This window comes from Callospermophilus lateralis, chromosome 2 (assembly GCF_048772815.1).
Source record: "Callospermophilus lateralis isolate mCalLat2 chromosome 2, mCalLat2.hap1, whole genome shotgun sequence".
NCBI classification, from domain to species: Eukaryota; Metazoa; Chordata; class Mammalia; order Rodentia; family Sciuridae; genus Callospermophilus; species Callospermophilus lateralis.
Genome location: NC_135306.1, coordinates 9,867,783 through 9,891,018, shown reverse-complemented (window position 1 = coordinate 9,891,018; position 23,236 = coordinate 9,867,783). Strand labels below are relative to the sequence as shown.

At 38.6% G+C, this 23,236-nt stretch overlaps 1 protein-coding gene across 3 annotated transcripts in view; it reads right to left on the bottom strand.

Moving 5' to 3' along the window:
• Positions 1 to 22,956, bottom strand: part of Golga1 (golgin A1) — a 57,559-nt gene extending 34,603 nt beyond the window's left edge. The window contains exons 1-10 of one of the 3 annotated variants that reach the window (XM_076845490.2): positions 22,847 to 22,956; positions 21,995 to 22,070; positions 20,612 to 20,906; positions 12,517 to 12,607; positions 10,504 to 10,578; positions 9,519 to 9,616; positions 7,898 to 7,930; positions 5,253 to 5,381; positions 4,288 to 4,468; positions 3,703 to 3,800 (exon numbers count right to left, since the gene is read on the bottom strand). In XM_076845490.2, coding sequence (XP_076701605.1) covers positions 3,703 to 3,800; positions 4,288 to 4,468; positions 5,253 to 5,381; positions 7,898 to 7,930; positions 9,519 to 9,616; positions 10,504 to 10,578; positions 12,517 to 12,607; positions 20,612 to 20,746 — 840 coding nt within the window. In that variant the 5' untranslated portion in view covers positions 20,747 to 20,906; positions 21,995 to 22,070; positions 22,847 to 22,956. Of the gene's footprint in view, positions 1 to 3,702; positions 3,815 to 4,287; positions 4,469 to 5,252; positions 5,382 to 7,897; positions 7,931 to 9,518; positions 9,617 to 10,503; positions 10,579 to 12,516; positions 12,608 to 20,611; positions 20,907 to 21,994; positions 22,071 to 22,846 lie in introns of all 3 variants that reach the window. The other 2 variants (XM_076845488.2, XM_076845489.2) reach the window with 2 other exon arrangements.
• Positions 22,957 to 23,236: the final 280 nt, after the last annotated feature.

Below are 23,236 nucleotides of genomic sequence, written 5' to 3'. Positions count from 1 at the left end.
CTGTTACCTATATGAAAAACTACAGTCAGGGCTGGGGTGGTGGCTCAGTGGTAGAGTGCTCGCCTTGCATGCATGAGGCACTAGGTTCAAATCTCAGCACCATATAAAAATGAACACATTTAAAAAAATAAATAAATGAAATAAAGTTTCACCGACAACTTAAAAAAAAAAAAACCAAAAGAACAACAATGAAACCCCTCTAGTAAAAAGAAAAAGAAAATAGTGGAAAAATGGGGCAAAGATTTGAGCTAGCACTTCAAAGAAGAGCAAGAGTGACCAACAAACTATGAAAAGATGCTCAACCTCACTAGTAATGTGGAAAAAACAAATTAAAATCATGATGAGATCTTTCATATTCAGCAGATTGTCAAAAATTAAAGGTCTGACAATTTTACATGTTGGCAAAGAAGCAGCAAAAACTCCTATTGCTGGTAGAAGTGTGTACATTATCAATAATAACTATAAAAAAAACCCAGGGCATTAGCTAATAAAGCTGAAAATGTACACATAATGGAACTCATGCTTTTTGGCCTAGAGTAACTTTTTTTTTTTTGGTACCAGGGATTTAACCCAGGGACACTTTACATCCCAGCCCTATTTATTTTTTTATATTTTAATTTTATTTTTGCAATTTGTTTTGTAGTTGTTGATGGACAAGAATGCCTTTATTTTTTATAATGTGCTGAGGATCAAACCTAGTGCCTCACACATGCTAGGCAAGCGTTCTACCACTGAGCTATAACCCCAGACGCTATTTTTTATTTTGAGAGGGTCTCCCTAAGTTGCTTAGGGCCTTGCTAAGTTGCTGAGGCCCTCCTTGAACTTATGATCCTCCTGCCTTAGCCCCTGGAATCACTGGGATTATAGGCATGAACCACCATGCCCAGCCTTAAAGTAACTCTTGCACAATTTGATGAATGTTTGCAACAGTATTATTTGTAGCAGTAAAGACCAGAAACACCCTAATATCTATTGTAAGCAGAATGGATAAATAAATGTTGTATGTCCATAATACACAGTTGAAAAAAGAATAAATATTTTTTAGAAACATAATGTTGGGCACAAAAAAAGCAAGTTTTAGGGCTGGAGATGTGGCTCAGTGATAAAGCACTTGCCTAGCATGTGTGAGGCCCCAAGTTCCATTCCCAGCACCTCAAATAAATAAAATAATTAAATTAAAACCAAGTTTTAAACTACCTATAGGATGATTTATTTCACTTATACAACAAGCATAAGAAATAAGATATTGTTTAGGAACAAAATATGGAAAAATTATAGAATGAAACAGGGAATGAAAAAATTATGAATAGAATTTACTTCTAAAGAAAAGGCAACAGATTGGCTGGAACAGTGAAAGATACACAGGGAGCCACAAAGACAAACGTTATCATTTTTCTTAACCTTGTTACATTTTCTACTTTATTCAAATTTTACAAATACTATTTAATATACATTCAATATTGAGAAGGGCAACAAAAACCAATTCCACACTCATGATTTTCATGCTAAAATTGCGATTCCTGTAGACCAGCCATGCAGTTGTTCAAACCAGAAACACAGAAATTCCTAACACATCCTTTTCTCTTGCTCTCCTGTTCCCTTATCTACACCTTAGCAAGTTGACCAATCTCAGTACTTCCTAAATTTGACCAGCTCTTCCGCCAGTCTTCGTCAAAGCTACCATCAGCTCATGGTGGACAACAATACCAGCTTCCAACCTGGAAGGCTCTTCCAGTAGACCTCCTCCTGACTGTCAAAGCAATATACTCTTCTTTCTTATTCTTTTTTTTTTTTTTCCTTTTTTTGGAAGCTGGGGATTGACTCCAGGGACTTGGGCATGCGAGGCAAACACTCTACCAACTGAGCTATATCCCTAGCTCCCTTCCTTATTCCTTCCAGCCTTCTTCCAGGTCCTTGAGTGTGCTAAGCCTTTTATTTGTCTCAGGATTTCTGCTGTACTGTCCTCTGCTTGAAATTCTCTCCCATCATCTCTTCCCTTTTAGCCCCAGGAGCATGTCAAGTTTACTTCCTGGAGGAAACATTCTATGATTCCAAGACCAGATCTGAGTTCTTGTTTTCCTTCAGAGCACTCACCAAAGTTAGTCATTAAATATTTGTGTGATTATTGATTATGGTCTGACTTTATAGACCAAAAAAGGCAAGGGGAGTTCGACTCATCATGGTATTTCCAACAACCAGAGTAGACCCCAGAATACAGTAAGGTTCAACTAACATTTTTCTGAAAGAAAATATTAATGTAACCATCATGTGACCATAGTCTGGACTTCTCTGAGCCTCTTTCTTCTAATTATAAAAGGGATGAACAGCTTTAACTGAAAGTGAAGGGTCCCCCTGAATTCCAACAGTGCTTGTCTATTACGCCCTTTGCTGCTCAAATGGATCTATACCTTTCTGTCTTTTCTATCTCCTGATTTCCTACCCATCCTTCACATTTCAGTTTCTCCAGGAAGACCTTTGTACTCCTGCCTGGAAACGCGCTCTCCCTAATGGTGTGTCTTCTGCACTTGAAACATCTAGTTCACTTATATGGAACTTATTTATGATTCTTCTTTTCTGGTGGGTATAGGAGATTTGAGGAACAATAATATATATGTCTAGATTTTAAGTTCATTAGGGCCCTTGTATCAAAGTTGTTCATTCATGGAAGATATATTTTCAGGGTGCTTTCCATTTTGAGGTAACAAAATGCAGTAGAGTAAGCATAAATTCTGAGTAAACCTTAGACTACAGGGCTGGGGTACAGCTCAGTAGCAGAGCATTGTCTAGAGAGGCCCTGGGTTATTTAACCTCCAGGACTGCAAAAACACACATGGGTTAGAAGTCAACTTGATCACTGACTATGGAACTCTGAACAAGGTATGTAACCTTAGTTTCCATTTAGGTATCTCCAAATATGATAATACTCAGTAGGAAGGGGTATACAGACTTCAGTGTACATAATTCTTACTGTACTATAATATGCTGCAAGTCTCTGCCTCATTTGAAAGAAGTATTTCTCAAGACATGAAAGAGGGTGGGGGGCTCCATCTGATAGAGGATGTTCTGTCACAGGAGAAGGCTGGGCTGTCAATGACTGAAAGAAGCTGTTGGTATATAGAACCCAGAAGGCAGGAAAGACATTTGTTTCCAACGCAAGAGACAAGCATATGATACAAATTGTTCTGTACAAAATGCCAATAAGAAACATCACCGAGAAACATTATTTTATACTCAATATTATTGTTACTGTTCACCTTCATATTCTTAGAATTTAGCACAGGCCTATAGTGGGAGAATAAATGTATGTTGACCAAATGAAAAACCAAGTTGTAATGATATCAAATTGGATTAGAGTCACGTTTGTCAAAGGTAAAACTCTGGCTACATCAACCAGAGCTGGGTTTTTTTTTGGTATGTTTTGTTTTTTATGCTCAAGATGCATCATGTGGTACTGTAATACATATGGTATACGTTGATAATTCCTATCAGGACAATACTGTCCTCCATTTCTGTTAAGAAACCCTTGTTCTGCTGGGTGGCCATTTTTCATCTCAATTGGCTTGGCTAGAACATGAAGGTAGAGCAATATGAACTGCATGAGATACATGTTTTAGCAGTCATCCCAAGGACGAAATTTCTGATGGAATTTATTTTTAACCTCCGCATGCGAATCTTAGGAATTAAGGCCCACTATTCACTCACCTTTTGCAAATCAATGGAAAGCTGCTGAATGAATGCTTGGAGATCTTGTTCCTTTTGTTCCAGGGCTGTGATCTTATTTTCTGCACCTGCGTTGGAAGCTGTCACATGATCTCTTCAGTAAAAGGAAGCAGACAATGAACAAATTTGGATATTTCATCTATAAACACACTCTCCAGAGGAAAAATACAGATAGTGCCTTATATATAAGGGCTGTAAATATTATTAGCCACATGAAGGTTATCAATAGAAAAGACTTCTTGGCTCTCTCTTAAGCAAAAGCCCAAAGACAAAAAGTCCACCCAGGTTTCAGCAAGAAATCCTAATGTTTTTGCTTACTCAAAAACTTCAAAATTAAAGCATACTGAATTGCTCAGCAGGACTGGAATGATTCTAAGCCTAGGTTCATGAAGGGGACAGAGGGTTGGTGGTGAGATGGCATGGAAGGCCTGATCCTAGGCAGGAAAGGACAAGTCTAGAGGTGTTTGCCAGCCCTGAGATCAGAAAGTGTTGTGATGAGAAATGGGGACAGGTGAGTGGGCTATAGATACAGCTACACCAACACCTCTTCCCAAGGGCCCCACAGACCAAGCAAGAACCTCTGCTCTTCCAGCGCTGAGTAGCATCTCTGTAATTCTTCCAGCTTCTGCCTTAAATCCAATGACATCTGATTGGAGGTCATCAACTCTTCCTGGGTCTGACTAAGTTCTCTAGTTCGTGCCTCCAGCTCTTGCTCCATCTTTCCCAGACTTTCTTCTTTTTTTAAAAGCTGAAACAAACATATAAAAATTCACAAAGCTACTGCTAAGAAATATATTTAAAAAAACATGAGTACCCAAATTTTTATAACATTTCAGTGGGATTAAAAGAGGGCTGAGCTGATGGGGTGGCATGAGCCTGCTATTCAGAGGGCTGAAGAAGATCATAAGATCTTATTATAAGATCATAAGATCATAAGTTGGTGGCCAGCCTCGGCAATGAGACTCTGCTCTTATTTAAAAATAAAAGCAAAATCAAAAAACAATATAATGAAACTTTGTTTAAAAATAAACAAAAACAGAAGGCTTATAAGGCTAGTATACAGCAAACAAACAAAAAAAAAAAGAGAAAGAAAAAGGAAAACATTTCAAATAGAACTTTCCTTTCAATAAAAAAAAAAAAAATCAAATGTGATCAACACTAAAAATTCCTGGGGCTGGGCACACTGACACATGGTCTGTAATCCTAGAGGGAGAAACTGAGGCAGGAAGATTGCAAGTTCAAAGCCAGCCTCCGCACCTTAGCAAGGTCCTAAGAAACGTAGCAAGACCTTACCTCGAAATAAAAAAATTAAAAGATCTGGGGATGCAGCTCATGATGAAGCACCCTGAGTTCATTCCCTGGTACCAAAAACAAACAAACAAACAAAAAAACAAAACAAAAAAACCCCCAAAATCTACTAAGGTCTGTTTATCACCAATTACAGTGATGATTAACAAAATCAGAGTAAACAATCAGTGTTTCTTGTTCAGGAGTGTTATTCAGTATTGAGCTTCTTAAATAAAAGTGCATACCATGTGCTTGACTTTACTTAGTTCCTGTTGCTGGAAACCCTCTAATTCATCCATTTCATCTCTCTTTTGGAAAAGATTCAAACTCTGGTTCTTCACTTCCTGTAGCTGAGCTGTTAAAAATCTTTTTTCCTGTTTGGAAGAAGACATCAACTCAGACAATGAAAACATTAGAAATCTGTATTACCCAAGTAGAATTCATAAGATAAGAAAATCTTGAGGAAATCTCATGCCAATAGATAGTATTGCATGGTTAACAGGAAGCATTACAGTATATGACCAATATGACACCACTTACAAATTCCTTCAGTAAAAAATAAATTTTAAGTGATAACTGTGAATTAAGAGAACAAAAGCAACAATTACTTAAAACTGTGCTCTTAAGTCTACTTGGCAATTCCATATACATGTTTTACATGTTTATAATTATTGACACATTGAACTGGCTGAAAAACATAACTGGAGAGTACAACTAAAAGTCCTAAAAAATTATAGAATTTAGCAAGGAAAAAAAAATTAGACTTAGCTAGGCACTGTGGCACACACCTATAATCCCAGAAGCTCGGGAGGCAGAGGCAAGAGGATCGCCAGCCTCAGCAATGGTGAGGGGCTAAGCGACTCTTGGTGAACTGAGGTAGATTTTATTTGGTTAAATCCTAAATGGATCTCCTTTACCATAATTTTGAAAGATAAAAACATTTCAATGAGAATTCACTTCTCATATAGTAAGGGTTTATTTTAAGAAAAGTAAATCTGGGTGTGGTGGCACATGCCTATAATCCTAGCAATTTGGTAGGCTGAGGCAGGAGGATTGCCAAATTCAAAGCCAACTTCAGCAATTTAGCACTAGACTGTGGGGATGTAGCTAAGTGGTAAAGTGTCTATGGGTTCAATCCACAGAATTAAAGAAAAAAATAAATAAAAAAGAAAGCTTTACCCTAACTCTCATACCTCCATATTTAAGACCATCAATAACAATGTTCTGGATTTTGGATTTAGTTTTTTATTTTTCTTTTTAAGTTGTTGACAGACATTTAATTAATTAATTAATTAATTTTTACGTGGTGCCTCACACATGCTAGGTAAGTGCTCTACCACTGAGCCACAACCCCAGCCCTACTTTTTTATTTTTTTTCTTCTAGTACTGGGGATTGAACCCAGGGGTGCTTAACCACTGAGCCACATCCTCAGCCCTGTTTTACATTTCATTTAGAGACAGGGCTCATTGAGTTGCTCAGGTCTCACTAAATTGCCAAGCCTGGCTATGAATTTGGAATCCTCCTGCCTCAGCCCCCTGAGTTGCTGGGATTACAGGCATGTACCACCACACCCAGCCTGGATTTATCTTCAAATAGAAGTTTCTTTGGAACTTGACTTTTCTGTATTTTTCCTTTCAGAAAAATGCTAAAGCATTCTGATTGTTTAACATCAGACTTCTACAGAATGCACAAAGAAAATCCTGGCTTAATTTAGTGTTTTATGGAAAGAATGGAGCAATAATAAAACTAATTTGTTTAATAAAACTGATAGTGAATATACTTTGGAACTGAATATATCATTCTCAGAAATAATTTTTCTACCATGAAGAATAATTTAGGAGTACTCAATGATAGCAAGGAATGAATTAGGTAGCAGCATATAATTTCTGTTGAGAGCATTCGTTGTTGATTATTATAAAATTAAAATGTTTTTCCAATTGTAGGTTTGAAATTTCATGTTTATGTCTGAGAGCCAGAAACACATTACTTTAGGCATCTACACAGAGGTATATAAGTTATGACCCTAGAATATTCACTTTTCCTCATCTCTGTCTAGCTAAAAAGTTCTCTTACCTATTCCATGCTGAGCTTTGAGAAATGCTCTCATTTCCCACATTCTATCATGACACGTTCCTAATACTACCACAGGATCAATTAGGGTCTTTGCAAGAAACAGCAGACTCAAATTAGCTGTTTTATTAAAACTTTGGGCTGGATAAGAAAGCCCAAAAGAGCTGGGTACAGTGGCGCATGCCTATAATCCCAGCGGCTCCAGAGGTTGAGACAGGAAGATCTTGAGTACAAAGCCAGCTTCAGCAAAAGCGAGGCACTAAGCAACTCAGTGAGACTCTGTCTCTAAATAAAATATACAATAGGGCTGGGGATGTGACTCAGTGGTTAAGTGTCCCTGGGTTCAATCCTTGGTACCCCCAACCCCCCAAAAAAATTAAAAAGAAAGAAAGCCCAAAAGAGATAATATGCTAGTACCAGCTAGGGCCAAATGGGTGAAGAGATCACAAGAGTTATGTCCAAAGATCCAACTGAAGCTGTGACTTTTGGCCAAAGGATGCAAGGAATCCACAGAAGACACAGTTGGGGAAAAAAACATTCTGACCACATTACTTTCCCCATGGGCTGAATCTAGTCAGAGGCCAGAGGGTACACAGAGAGGGGCGTATCAGGAAGAACAACAAAAGGCATCTGCACAGCCAACAGGACAGACAAATTCTAGAGGAAAGCATGAACTATTCAAGTCGTTGTCTACTCCTACAAAGCCCTGTTCCAGGAGGTGGTATTGCAGTCAGTACTGTATAGTGACTACCAGAAAAAACATTTCCAAGCCCCAGAGATAGACCAACATGAATAAGACAAAAATTAAGATGAACTAACCTTTTCAAGCTGATCCATCTTTTCTGACCATTCCTAAAACAAAACAAAACAAAAAAGTACAGTTTCCAGGGAAGAGTATTTGAAATACTAGGATTTTCAGAAAACAAAACGTAATCCTCCCCAACCCCCAAAGCAACCAACCAACCAATGAACAAAAAAAAAAAAAAAAAAAAAAAAAAAGAAAGAAAGAAAACTAGGAAGAACTTGGTAATATTAAAAATGTTAAAGAGTCTTGAAGAAGAAGAAAATGAACCTTATATAAAATTCTAGAACACAAATATAAACCTGCAGATTTTTGCTAAACAGGGCACCCACACAAAGCTGTATCTGCTGTTTTCATGCAGCTTTTAGCTTAATCCTGAGAATTTTCCCATGGGTACTGTTATTGCTTCTTGCTTCCTGGGAGTGGGCAGCTGGAACCAGCTGAGTTGGTAACTCTGCAACTGATGTTTAGAAATGAATTTACTGAAAGTGGCAGGGAGGATTATCAGCAGTACCGAGTAATTATTTTCCTTCTTATCTTGCCTTGACTAACATGTTTTGTGCCTTCTGTTATGTGTCAAGGGAAAGGGAATGATGCCCTTTATTCAATAACCATTTTAAAATGGGGGAAAATAACCAATGGTATAGAAGGCTGGATTGCCTACAATCAGAACCTACCAATTTAAATTATTTTTTTATTTGTATATACTCGTATGATAGTTATCCACAGAGTATTGGTGATTTTTTTTTCTGAACAGAAAATGTCCTAGGAAACAAATCTACACTTTAAGACAAACTGATCACTGTACCCATAAAATTAATTATACATTTTCTTAGATCAAATATAATAAATTGACCCTTTCTAGATAAATTAGGATGATTATAAAACACTTATGTTTATCTCAATTAAAATGACATTATCTTGAGCAAAATATACTTTATAATCCTTGAAATAACCAGCAACAGTATTACATTCCTTTCTTATCATTTATCAGGTAGTTTTTAGAGAATGCTTCTGTTGAGGTTAAGAAATTCTCCTCTAAGGTGGGCACAGTGGAAAACACCTACAATTCATCTACTCAGGAGACTGAGGCAGGAGGATCACAAGTTCAAGGCCAGTCTCAGCAACTTAATGAGACCCCATCTCAAAATAAAATAAAATAAAATAAAATAATAAAAAGCCTGGGATGTAGCTCAGTGGTAGAGCACTTGTCTAACATGTGTCAGCCCCTGGGTTTAATGCCCAGACCCCCCCCCCCCCCCCAAAAAAAAAAAAAGTCCTCTTATATAAAGGTGAGTGTCTAGGGTCAAGGCTCTGAGATAGGTGTGTTGGGAGGGCAGAAACCATTGTCCTTATTTGGAGCTCAACATTAGGTTACAGACACACCATTCATGTTCTCAAGTTTACAAAGCTACACAGATACAGAGGATTATTCTCTCCCATTCTGGACATGTCATGATTAAAACTATAAAGTTCAACTTTACAAAAAACGGTCAAATGAAACCTTAAAGAACATACATATAACTTCTTTTCTCCTAGGTTATAAATATTTCCTACCAGATTTATGTCATAATTTTTGAAGTCATGTCACTAAGTGAAATCTTTCCACCAGTCTTGGGCAGGCCACATACAAAATACCTGGTCCTTTCTGGCTAATGCCAAAGCCAGTCCTTCTGCCATTTTGGCTCTGTTGGCTTGGAATGTCTCATTCTGCTCTTGAAATTTCCGCATGGAAGCTGTTAACAAAGAGGCTCTATTTGAGATATGGAAATACTTCAGAAATAGCATGACAAAAAGCCCATGTAATTACTTTACAAATGTCATCAGACAAAAAAAGGCCAAGGTCATATATGTGAGGCTGGGAAACCCTGCTCCATCTCAACTCCCAGAAGAACCTTTGGCCTTGGAAACAGACCAGGGTTCTGTTTGCTTGTTTGGTCCCTTATTGTTTTGTTTTCTGTAATAGCAAAGTGCACACACTTAGGAAGATGTCAAAAGGTGACTTTTTAAGTGGTACAATGACAAAACACTTTCTGTAAGTTGCCAGAAAACAACAATGCTGTTGCTAAAAGACAGCTGCTACTCCTTCATCAGAACCAGACATAAAACCAAAAAGAAACTATTTTATTTATCTTAAAAATTTTTTTTAGTATATATAATATCAACAAAGACTCAACTTTCTACTTCTATTTGCATTTTTTGGAATAATACCCAAAGGAGAATACAGGACTTAGGGTACATTAAAGAAAGTGTACATTCAACTTTTGAGGTGTGATGACAGAGCTCTCCCTATTGCCCAACACAGCAGTAATGAAGCTATGGTTAGAACCCAATGGCCAGGACTAGATTTTACTAAAAACTAAGGCCAGCCAATAAATTGCTCAACTGTATAGGGACAAACTGACGCACAGATGACCCCTCATAAGCAGCGTGCCCAAAAAGCAATGTAAATACAAGTTCACATTTAATAATATCAGATAAATGTCATATCAACTTGATTCAGAAGTACATTACTTATAAAATAAAGGTATGAGTTCTGATGAAGGACAAATTTAAGAATATACTGTTTTATTTCAAAAACTAGCCCTAAAAAGATTGAGAAAAGCAGGAAATGAATACGTACAATCCTGGTGCTTTTCTAATGCAATTTCAAGCTTCTCTTTTATCTTCTGCAAGTTTCGGACCTGTTCAGCATAGTCTTGGGTGAGGAGGGTGACGCACATACCAGGAATGGACAAACATCAGGAAAGGAAGTTAATTAAACAAAAAAATGAATGAAAATGATGATGATTTTCTCAACCTGAAAACCAGTCCTGTTAAGGAAAGCTAGGCAGATAGCCTCCCATTAACAATGAACAACACAGGCGAACAGGTATAGTACAAACTGCCCACAGTATAAACAGTGAATGTCAACAGGTAGATTGGTTTAGCCTTGATAGTGAACAAGAATTAGTCTGGGCCTAGTCATAAGAAATACCCTGCTATGAAAACCACATTATTATCCCATTACTTAGTTTCAAGTCTCAATGTTCACTTCTCCTTTTGGCCTTAGCATAGGATAGATCAAGGGAACTCACTTAAAGCTCACTTGTCACCCACACAACTCAGAACAGCAGTTAGGGCAACAGCAAGCACCCTGGCATGGATACTGTCAATATAGTGAAGGTACTTAATTCTATAGACAAATTTCCAGGAACTGTGTTCCCTATGCCATACCAAAGATGAAAGTCAGAATTAATTATCTGGGTAGCCAAGGACGACAGCATAGTATTGTGAAAAAGTAGATATAAGTTCAAATCTCAATTCAAACCCCCCTTGGCTGGGGACCTTAGGCAAAGTATTGATCCCTAGTATTAGTTTCTTTAAGTACTAAATAATAATATTAATCGTACCTACTTCAAAGAATGCATTAGATAATAAAGTATTTCATATGCCTTAAAGCTTGGCCCATAGTGCTCAATAAATGGTAGGTATTACTGTACTGTTACATTCACACTAAGCCTGTAGGACAATATCCATGACATTAAGTGGACTCAATAAATCTCAGCTCTCTTCTCTGTCCCATTACTAACATAGGTTAAGCCTGCTCTTTAGGGAAGGTACATATTACTTTATCACTATCTTCTCAACATTAAACACATACTGGTTACTTCACCTCTGTTGCTGATATCATTTCTGAGCAGGAGTAACAGGAGAGTACCAAGAGAGTTTTAAGCAGTCTGTAATTAAGAGCATGGACTCTAGCATCAAGAAAGTCTGAATCTGGACTTCAGCTCTATCACTAAATGCTTGTGTGACCTTGACCCTAAATTTAATAAGGCTACACTGAAAACAAAATGATTAAGATGCTATGAATCTTTGATAGCTTTACAAATGTAAGGATCTTACATAAAATTTGGTGAATTTTGGCTTTCTACTTTCACTCCAATAAAATGGGCATAAGGTCAAGCGACAAAAAGAGACACAAAAGCCATGGACCACTTTACAAGATGAAGCTGTCAAAATATATCCACGGGCAGAGACTACAATGAGAGCTCACAATTCTATCACAAACATGCCCTGTGCAGGCAAAGGATATATGGGAGCTATGTAAATTGTAAACTGCACATGAAGACACAATGAGAATTACAGCTTCTATAGAAGCAGGAGTTGAAGTTAGGAATTCCATTGAAAATTGGCCTGAAAACCCAGAACAATACTTACACAGGTGATATGAGCTAAAGCAATGGGCAACCTAGCACTGACCCTCTCTAGAACTGATGAATCCAACATTTGTTTGGTCATTACATATAGACATTATCCTCCGCCCCTCTCTACCTGAGAGTAAGCTATGCTAATGGAGGAAGATGGTCAAATCTATTCTGTGTGTGCTTTAATACCTTTTATGTCCATGGCTAGAAACCTCAGGAGCAGAAAAATAAGTTTGAAAAAAAAAATAGATGTTCAAATTTAGTTTTGAATTGACACTATTCAGTACACTAAAAAAATAAGAGGATTATTCCTTTCTGACTAAGAAGATGAATACTATGTCAAAATAACTATAAAGTTTATCCTATAGGTTATTTAATAGGGAGAAAGAGTCAGACAAGATAAGTTTCCTGTTGTTCATATTTATGTTATGACTTCTTAGACATACCAGAAAGTCTGGCCTCTAACTTCCGGATCTGCTCATTTCTTCTCAAAAGTTGGGATGAAAGATCTTCTCTGGAGCTGCTTCCATCAGAAGCCTGTTGGACAGGCAGACAGAAGGAGAGATCATATTCATGCGTTTTTTTTCACTAGAATGAAATGCAATAATTCTTCTTTTTTTGTTTGTTTGTGGTGCTAGGGATCAAACCCATAGCTTCACACATGCTAGGCACTCCACTACTGATTCACATTCTCAGCACTAACAATTCTTATTTAGGTTTGGTTGCACTTTAAATATGATTGCCAAAAAATTTCACATAAGTGGTCCCAGCTTCTCTAGCTATAAAGTGAAGGCAATGCTACCTGCCTCTGTAACATGAAGGTGAGATGAGATACAGTAAGTCATGTGTGTGCATGCTACTGGAATAAATGGCAGTAAATAAACCCACTGCAACCATATTACACCAAGAACAATACAAAAAAAACACATCACTTTAGAGCTTGGGGTGTAAACTCAGTGGTAGAGTACTTGCCTAGCAATCTTGAAGTCCTGGTTTTGATTTCTAGTACCACAAAAAAACAAAAACAAAAACAATAAATCACTTCAATTTTCCAAGGATTAAACTCCTGGGAAAAGAAGGGAGGGTTTTTCAACAAGGGATCAAAGTCTTGTCTCTGACTAAGAGTTTATGTTGATATTAATAAAGCTTTAGTATTCTCAGGTATAAAACAAGAGAAAGTCATCTAAGGCTCTAAAATCCATCAAAGACTTTAGCATATATCATTCAATATACCAATATATTAATTAAACATCTATTCTCCCCAAAACCCAGATGATGATGATAATGATGATGATGATGATGATGATGATGATGATGACGACGACGACGACGACCTGCAGTGTTAGGGATTCACCTGGGGACTTGTGTATGCTAAGCAAATGCTCCACTACTGAGCTATAATGCCAGGCCCCAGATTAGTCTAAAACTTAAAGTATTATGGTTACTTTGGGCATTATGTGTTATTGCTAATAAATAACTGACTTTAAGCTAGGCACGGTGGTGCACGCCTGTAATCCCAGTGGCTTAGGAGGCTGAGGCAAGAAGATCGTGAGTTCAAGGCCAGCCTCAGCAACTTAGTGAGACTTTGTCTCTAAATAAAATATGAAAAAGAGCTGGGGATGTTGTTCGGTGGTTAAGCACTCTGGGTTCAATTCCTGGTACCAAAAAATAAGTAAATAAAAACAAAAAATTTTTACTAGCTGGGCACTGTGGTGCAGGCATGTAATCCCAATGATACAGGAGGTTGAGGCATGAGGATCCCAAGTTTGAGGACAGCCTCACAACTTAGGCCTTAGGCAATTTAGTGAAACCCCTCGTCTCAAAATAAAAAAGGAGGCTGGGGTTGTGGCCCAGCGATAGAGTGCTTGCCAAGCACATGTGAGACCCTCAGTTTGATCCTCAGCACAGCATTAAAAATAAAGATATTGTGTCCAACTACAACTAAAATATAAATATTTTAAAAAAATTAAAAAGGGCTAGAGGTATAGCTCAGTGGTAAGGTGACTCTGGATTCAATCCTTAGTATATCCCCCCTCAAAATCTTTTTACTTTTTTTTTTTTTTTTAAATATCTTTAGTTTTTATTTATTTATTTATTTTATGTGGTGCTGAGGATCAAACCCAGGGCCTCACCCATGCAAGGCAAGTGCTCTACCACTGAGTCATAACACCTGACCTTGTTTTACTTTTTTAATACCTTTATTTTATTTATTTCTTTTCATGTGGTGCTGAGGATCAAACCTAGGGCTTCGCATATGCCAGGCGAGTGTTCTACCACTGAGCCACAACCCTAGCCCCCTCTTTTTACTTTTTTAAAAATGTTTTTATTAGGGCTGGGGTTGTGGCTCAGTGGTATTGAACTCGTCTGGCATGTGTGAAGCACTAGGTTTGATCCTCAGTACCACATAAAAATAAATAAATAAATACATACATACATACAAATATTGTGCCCATCTACAACATGAAAAAAATTTAAAAGTGTTTTTATTAGTACATTACATTTTACATAATATTGGGGTTCATAACCATACGTACATTGAATATAATTTGCTACATTTTAGTCCCCAATACTTCCCCTTTCCCTCTCTCTTCCCTGTTCCTCTTCCTCTACTGGTCTTCCTTCTACTTATTTATAGTTCTTTTTAACATTACTGTTTAATAGAGATATATAAAGTTGAAATTCATTGTGGTATATTCATATATAATATAACACAATTTGGTCAATTTCATTCTGCAGTTCCTCCATTTCCCATCCCTCCCCTCAATATCCTTCTCCACTGATCTCCCTCTTATTTTTGTGAAAACAAAACACACTTTCCTCACTTATTTTGGTCTAGCTTTTTCATATGAGAGAAAACATTTGACCCCTTGAGTTTCTGAGTCTGGCTTATTTCACTTAGCATGACGTTCTCCAGTTCCATTCATCTACCAGCAAATGCCATTATGTGATTAAAACTCCATTTTAGGGGGGAAAAACCCTATTACATTGTGTATATATGCCACATTTTCTTTATGCATTCATCTGAGCTGGTACCCGAGCTGGTTCCATAATTTGGCTATTGTGAATTGTGCTGCTATAAACACTGATGTGTCTGTATCTCTATGGTATACTCATTCTAGTTCTTTTGGATAAATACTGAGGAGTGGGATGCCTGGGTCATATGATGGTTGTTTTCCTAGTCTTTTTTACTTCTTATTAATAGTCTTTTTACTTTTTATTATAAAAGTTTTGAAAATAACGAAAAGCTGGGAGAATGGTTTATTTTAACAATGGTCCATGTTTTCTCATATTCTTATTTCCTGAACTACTTAAAAAACAGGCATTATGACATTTCATCCTAAATACATTGATAAATATTTCTAAAAAATGAGGACCTTTTCTTGATAGCCATAATACCGCTACCATATTTAATAAAACTTACAATAATACTCAGTCTTTAATCACATTTCTCATTTTATCCCCAAAATATTCTAAAAGATGGTTGAACAATTCACTTTAAATATTTATTTATCAGTCACTTGCTCATCTACTATTTACTGAGCGTGAGTACTGAAGACTGGTAAGAAGAATCTCTAGTCAAAAGACCAGGGTTAAAGTCCCTGCTTTACCACTTAATGCTGGAAGAACTCCAGCTAATTACTCAACTTCCTTATGTGTTCCATTCCTGTAAACTATTGTTTACGGGGTACATCCTTCCTTCAGAATGCTTGCAGGCATTCTGTAAACTATAATAACAAATATGGTCTATCTTGCTGAGCTGAGAGAGGATTAAATAAACTAACACTTGACAAATTTGTGAAAAAGAGGATGGCATATAGTCAGTTTTAAGTGTGTCTCCTGATACTAGTGTCTTGGTCTGTTCAGGCTGCTATAAGAAAATACTATAGGGCTGGGGATGTGGCTCAAGCGGTAGCGCGGTCGCCTGTCATGCATGCGGCCCGGGTTCGATCCTCAGCACCACATACAAACAAAGATGTTGTGTCCGCCGAAAACTAAAAAAAAAAAAAAAATTAAAAAATTCTCTCTTTAAAAAAAACAAAAAAAAGACGAAAAGAAAATACCATAAAGTGGGCACTGTATAAGCCACAGAAATTTACTGCTCATAGTTTTAGACTCTGAGAAGTCCAAGGTAAAGGTTCTGGCAGGTTCAGAGTCTGGGTAGCACCCACTTTCTGGTTCATAGATAGCACCATGTAGCTACGTTCTCACATAGTGGAAGAGGACAGGCAGCACTCTGGGCCCTCTTTTATAAGAGCACTTATAAAAGTACTCTTATAAAAATTAACAACCTAATCATCTTCTAATTAACAACCTAATCATCTCTCAAAAGCCTCACCACTTGGTACCATCCCATTGTTAACTGTGGAGGGACATAAACATTTAGACAATAAAATTAGCAATGTAAGAAATTACTGATTATTACTGCTAGTGAGACTTACTAGGCCTCAGCATCATGCCAAGCATAGGAACTGTGGTGAGACAGGCTCTCCCTCAGACAGCAGCAGTAGCAACTGTGAAATACTTACCAAGAGCGGGGTACTATGCTAAGCGCTTTATACACTATGAAAAAAAAAGTTAACAAGACCTGAGACTGCTATCATTAAAAATATCTTCTTGTAAAGTTGGCCCATTGAGGCGACTGAGGATTTGTACTTTGGTAACATTCCCATAATTCCTGATAAAGAGTGAATGATTGTGTTCAAACTATTTGTGCATAAACACAGTTTATGCCAAACACCTTTCCTTCTGGAGTCTTGGATTTTGGAACATGTAAGGGAGATGTCTACACCACCAGCATCTAGTAAAAACCCTGGACAGTAGGTCTCTAATGAGCTTCCCTACCAGCCATTTTACCTCACTGTCATAAGTCACTACATGGGGAATTAAGCATATCCTCTGTACTTCACAGCAGTTGGAGCTGTGCTTGGCCCCCAGCTCTTCCCCATGCACCTTCACCCTCTGCTGATTGTGCTTTCCATCCTTTCACTGCAAGAAACTACACCATTGAGTTCTGTGAGTTCTTCTACTGAATAATGGAACTTAGGGTGATTGTGGAACCCCTGACATAATACTTTAATAAAGACAGACACAGGTATTATCCCCCAACTTTTTTTTTTGTGGTATCAGGGATTGAAGTTGGGGCACTCTCTACCATCAAGCTACATCCCCAGGTCCTTTTTGAAAATTTTATTTTGAGACAGGGCCTTGCCAAATCGCTGAGGCTGGCCTTAAACTTTTGATTCTCCTGCTTCAACCTCTCAAGTCACTGGGACCTATCTCTATTTTACAGATGTGGAAAGTACAGTATAGAAAAATGAAGTAATTTGTCCACAGTCACACAATGATGATATAGTAGGGAACCACATTCAGGTCTGACTCTATATCTGACCTGAGTTCCTAAGAGCTTCACTTTATTGCCTCTCATGAAGCTCCCAGTTTTAGCAGCAGAGACCAACAACCAAATTGTTACTACTAATGTAGTGTAACAGGTACTACCACAGAGGTAAGCAGAAGGTGAGGCACCAAACTCACCCAGAAGGGTGAGGGGTCGGGGTAAGAGAGGGCAGGGTTGAGGAGTCTTCCATGAGTAACATGTGAGCTAAGTCTTGAAGGCTGCAGAATCTGTCAGAGGAATCCAAGAGTGAAAGGGGAGATAGAAGACTTTCCAGAAGGAGTGAACACTATAGGCAAACACTGGTAGGCAGAAAGTAATGTGAGCCATTCCAGGAAGCTCAATAGATTCAGTATGGCTTCAGCATGGGGTGTAAGAAAGCTGAGCGAGATGAAGTTGGGTTGGTTAGCTGTGAAAAAACATGGAAGTTTATCATTTTTTAAAATATGTTTATTTTCTAGTTATAGGTGGACACAATATCTTTATTTTACTTTTATGTGGTGCTGAGAATCGAACCCAGTGCTTCACGCATGCTAGGCGAGTGCTCTACCTCTGAGCCACAACTCCAGTCCTGGCAGTTTATCATTTAAAGACAGTAATTGATACCATCTGAAAATGTCAGATACCATATGGAATAATGATAATGAATTGGCACTTCATCCTGAAAATAAGAAAGCCGCCAAGTTTTAAGCATCAAGAGATATGAAGAGATCAGCTTTTAGAAAGATCATTTTGGGAGCTATTGGAGGCTGCCATGTTTCCCCAAGAAAGAAAATCATCCTGAAATAAAGTAGACTTGCAGAGGCATAGAGAGGTTAAATTTGAGAGATATTTGGGAAATGGAAAACAAAATATTTGACTGATTAGATACCAAGAAGTGAAAGGAGAAAAGACTTTAAAAAGCATTCAGGGCCTCCTGGTGGTGAGTTGGTAGAATGGAGATGGAATTATCAAATTCAATTGTTCATTGAGAATGTCAGATAACATATGGAAGGCATCTGTTTGGAGAAATAAATGCAGTTGGATATAAAGGTCTGGATACAGGGAGTGAGGATGACACTATATATGTAGTTAAGTTCTAAAAGGTTACTCGAAAAGTCTCAAAGCAAAGTATTCCTTGCATTCAGGTCAGTTTCTATGTCTGGAACACATTCTAGATGAGAGATTTGATTTAGTATGTCAGAATAAGGGGAAAGCAGGTCCTTCTGCTGTGAACTCAGCATTTAAACCACATTTTTCAGAGAGCTGGAGAAGTAGCACAGGGGTAGAAAAATCTGCCTAGCACGTGCAAGGTCCTGAGTTCAATCCCCAGCACTGTAAAACAAACCAGCAAAACCTATATCATTTAGCCTGGTGATCAAATTTTCACTTATATTTAATGTTAAATACAGGGGTGAATAACATTCTTATCATTTAATCTTTTTGCTCTACTGCAATAACCTAATAGCTTCTGTCATGTAATCGAACCAGGGATTCAGGCAGCAGAAGAACGAAGGAAGAGTCATCTGACCATAGAAACAACACAAATGTCTACCACTGGGAGAAGATAGAAATAAACTGTGGCCTTTTCAAATGCATTTATAAAATAAATAGCAGTAAAAACAAATGAACCACAGCTTCAAGCCACACAGATGCATTTTGGAAACATGTTGAGCTAAATAAAAAGTAAGTCCAAGAAGACTATGGTATACCATCTTTAAAAAGTTCAAAAATAAGCAGTATTAAATAATAAACTATAGGTCATGGTGGTGGATGCCTGAAATTCCAGTGATTTGGGAGGCTGAGACAAGAGGATCACAGTTTGAGACAAGCCTCGACAACTTAGCAACACTGTCTTGAAAAAATAAAAAGGAGGGGCTAGAGATATAGCTCAGTGATAGAGCACTCCTGGGTTCAGTCCCCAGGACCACACAAACACAAAATTGTTTATGAATATATATATGTATCTGTTATGATATATTAATTATTATGGGAATTAAAAACAAAATGTAGTGGTTATGGGAAATGGGGAGTAGCATGTAAATATTGATAATGTTCTTTGGATGGGTGACAGATTTACTTGCTTCATACTTCACATACACATTATGCTTTATCTTTTCTTTGTGGTGCTAGGGATCCAACCTGCTTTATGCTTTATATGTACACTGTATACATCCTTTTATATATATCAAGCATTAAAAATACTTTTTAAAAAAATATTTTATTAGTTGTTGATGGTCCTTTATGTATTTTTATGAAGTGCTGAGACTCAAACCCAGTGCCTCACACATGTTAGGCAAGCACTCTACCACTGGGCCACAACCACAGCCCCTATAAAATCCTTTTTAAAGTCATATAACTTACAAGGATCCTGTCAAATGTCAAACATAACATTTTGATCCTCAGCATATTTCTCTAATATAACAGCATCCTCATTTTTAAAAATCTTATTAAACCAAAGATACTTTACAAACAGCATGACATACTATATTCATAAGTGCCATCTTTCCATAAATATTCCCAATAAAATAGTGCACTCTGGCATAATTTGCAGGCCTTGTTAAAGCAACAATGACAAAGTATATATATGCCTGCATAGAAAACAGGCTCAGACATTTTGACAGACCGAATGTAAAAGAAGATGCACAAACTATACAGATAGAAAAGCAGTACAAAAGGACAATGTACAGAATATGGAAAGGGATTCACTGAAAAATAAGAAAAAAGAAAGCTACCTTAATATCAACAAATCAACACTAATAAAAAGGTATCTTAAGTATAGAACCAGATATATAATCAGGTTCTTAAACAGCTATAAACTACAAAATAGATGAATCATGCAATTAAAAAAATACATGTTGGCAGAATTCAGTGCAACATTATTTTTAAACTGTTTTGAAGCCAGGCATGGGTGTGTATGCTTATAATACCAACAACTCAGGAGGCTGAGGCAGGAGGATTGGAAGTTTGAAACCAGCCTCAACAACTTAAGGAGACCCTCAGCAACTTAGCAAGACCTTGTCTTGAAATAAAAATAAAAGTAAAAAGGACTAGGGATGTCCTCAATGGTAAGCGCCCCTTTAATGAGTTAAATCCCCAGTACCAAAAATAAAAAAAATTAAAAAAAATTGATACTGAACCAAATATTCAAAGCTAGAGAAGATACTTACAAAGTCATCTCCTGAGTCAGCTCCCATAGAGGCTACTGATTCCTTGCTCACTGACCGTGGGATCCTTGTAGCACCTCCTGGCCTCTGAGTGACAGCAGTCTCTTCTGCAATTTTCTTCTTTAGTTTTGCAAACATTTTTGCTATGTGGCTATCCTGCACAGATGACCAGTTCTTGAACTACCACAATAGTTTTCAATAACCAGGATTCAGACAAAGGTGCCTAAAAAGTTTCAGACATCCAAACTAGTTGCATTTCAACTTAAATGTGGGTCAAAGGCATATGGCAACACAGTATCTACAAATCAGATGAAAGAGAGATATCTATAAGTCAAACATAGGAAAGATTTCACATTTGAGCTATGTTAAGCTTCAGGTTTCAAAATTAAGTTTCAAAACTTAAATGTATACTTAGTAGAACACAATTACTAAACATTTAAAAATCACTCAGGTGCTTGACATGCTGATAAGGAAATCCAGTTTCAAAGAGGTGAAGGAACCTGCCAAAGGCTGACAGGGCTGGTATTTGAACACAGAACCTGACTTACAAGCCTCAACCTTTCTAACCTTTTTTTTTTTTTTTTTTTTTAATTATACCATGTTGGCAGTGGCCTATGACACAGTAAAATTTGACAGGTTAACATCCACAAAATCATAAATTAATGATTTTAAATCCTTGTCTCAATAAGTTTAATCAGTGGTGAGTGCTTTTTCCCCTTTTGAAGTTGATGGCACAAACATGTAACTCAATATGAGGAAATTCCAGGTAATATTAGGTAATATTCTAATGTTCCAGGATGGTTTGAAATCAGCTGTTTCTAGAAAAAAAAAATCGTAACCTAGAAAAAAATCAGGCAAGCCAGAAAACCACATATCAGGTATCTGATAGCCTTTAACTTTTCCTGGAAATACTACTGGGTTTTCTTTAAGTATGATAAAATTACCTCAAATCTTAATTTCCACTCCCCACCCCTGTCCAGGTTATCTAACCTAGGGGCACTTTACCACTGAGCTTCATCTCCAGTTCTTTTTATTTTTTATTTTGAGACAGGGTCTCACTAAATTGATGAGGCTGGCCTGGAACTTGAGATAATCCCTTCTCAGTCTTCTGGGCCGCAGGATTATAGGCATGCATTCCCAAAACCCACACAATCTCTTTTCTTTTTCAGTGTACCTGACACGATATTTAACAAGAGATACAAAAATATCCCCCAATGGTGTATAAAATATTAACATTCAGGTTTCGGCCTTAACATTCCATGTTTTTTGGAGGATACCTAAACTCTGCTCTAAGATCTTCAAAAGACTTCTTACCACTTCAGATCATCAAGTCTGTAAAAATTCCTCAAAAACGTCACCTTAAATGTCTGTAAATCACTTACTCACCTGGCTTATCTACGAGATTTAAAACAGCCTGTAGGTCGATGCATTCTGTCCTGCATGAAGACAAACCTAAAGTGGGCTGGATATTCCAAATAGAAGACCAAAATGGTGGGTGGAGATGAGGGTGGGGAGAGAAATGGAGAAGAGAGGAAGGGAAGATTAAGTGGGGGAAAAAAACTTGTCACTACCTCAACACTCAGTGGACTACCGTCCCTCACCTCTGTCCCTATGAATTGTGATTTGCCTATGAGTTTCACTCACAGTTACAAAGGACGGAACTGCTCACCGCAAAAGACATATGCTTAAATTCTCTGCTCCTTGGGGGCCCTAGGCAAAACAACTTGATGAGATTAAGGTTTCTCAGGGCCGGCATTTATTTCTCAGCTGACGCTGAAACAGACACTGTTTACCTGGCCAAACCCTGGGCAGGATTCGTACTGAGGCAGTTTCTGAGCAAAAGAACGGCAAAGTTGAGTAAAAGACAGGTAGGACCTTTACTGACATCTGGAGGTACCAGCTAAGGCAGTTTGGCTCCCACTCCCTCAGTCCCCCTCCGGCCACGCCCTTGCTTGACTGTCAAAGGAAAGGAACCAACATCTCTTCCATTTGACAGCAGGGAAACTCGGCCCCAGGGAGCGCCGGCTCATCTCGGTCGCGCAGCGAGGAATCCCGGAACCCTAGGCGCCGGACTCCCAGGCCGGGGCAGCCCGCCTCGGCTCCCACCCTGCCCCTTACAGCACCTGGCACCGCCCCCCGACTCGGGTCCCGGGAAACCCCGGCAAGGCCGCTTTGGGGACACCAAGGCCACCGGGAGAATGGGGGCTGCTCGCGTCCCCGGGGCCCCGGCCCGCGCACCTGCCGCTCTTTGGGCAGCTGGCAGAGCCCCGCCTCCGGGGCCTCTCGTGAGCGCCGGCCCGCGTCACCAGCCCCCACCGCCGGCCGGTGAGCCGAGCAGCGACCCGGAACCCCACGTCCTCCAGCGCGCCGGAAGTGCTGTGTGGGGTTGGCCTGACGCGCGCATGCGTCAGTGCTTGCCTCCGCGGCCTTGCGAAGCCGCCGCCGGCTGTTGGCCAGAACGGTCGGAGGGCGCGGGCGGCGCTCTGGGCGTTCGGTGAGACTCACTAGCCACGTCAGCGAGACTCCAGACCCGCACTTGTTGACCGGCTCGCTTAGGCCGGTCGCTGTTTCTTTTTCTTTTCTTTAAATGGATGGTGCGGAGAGGGCTAAGTGGGAGGAGCCCCGTGC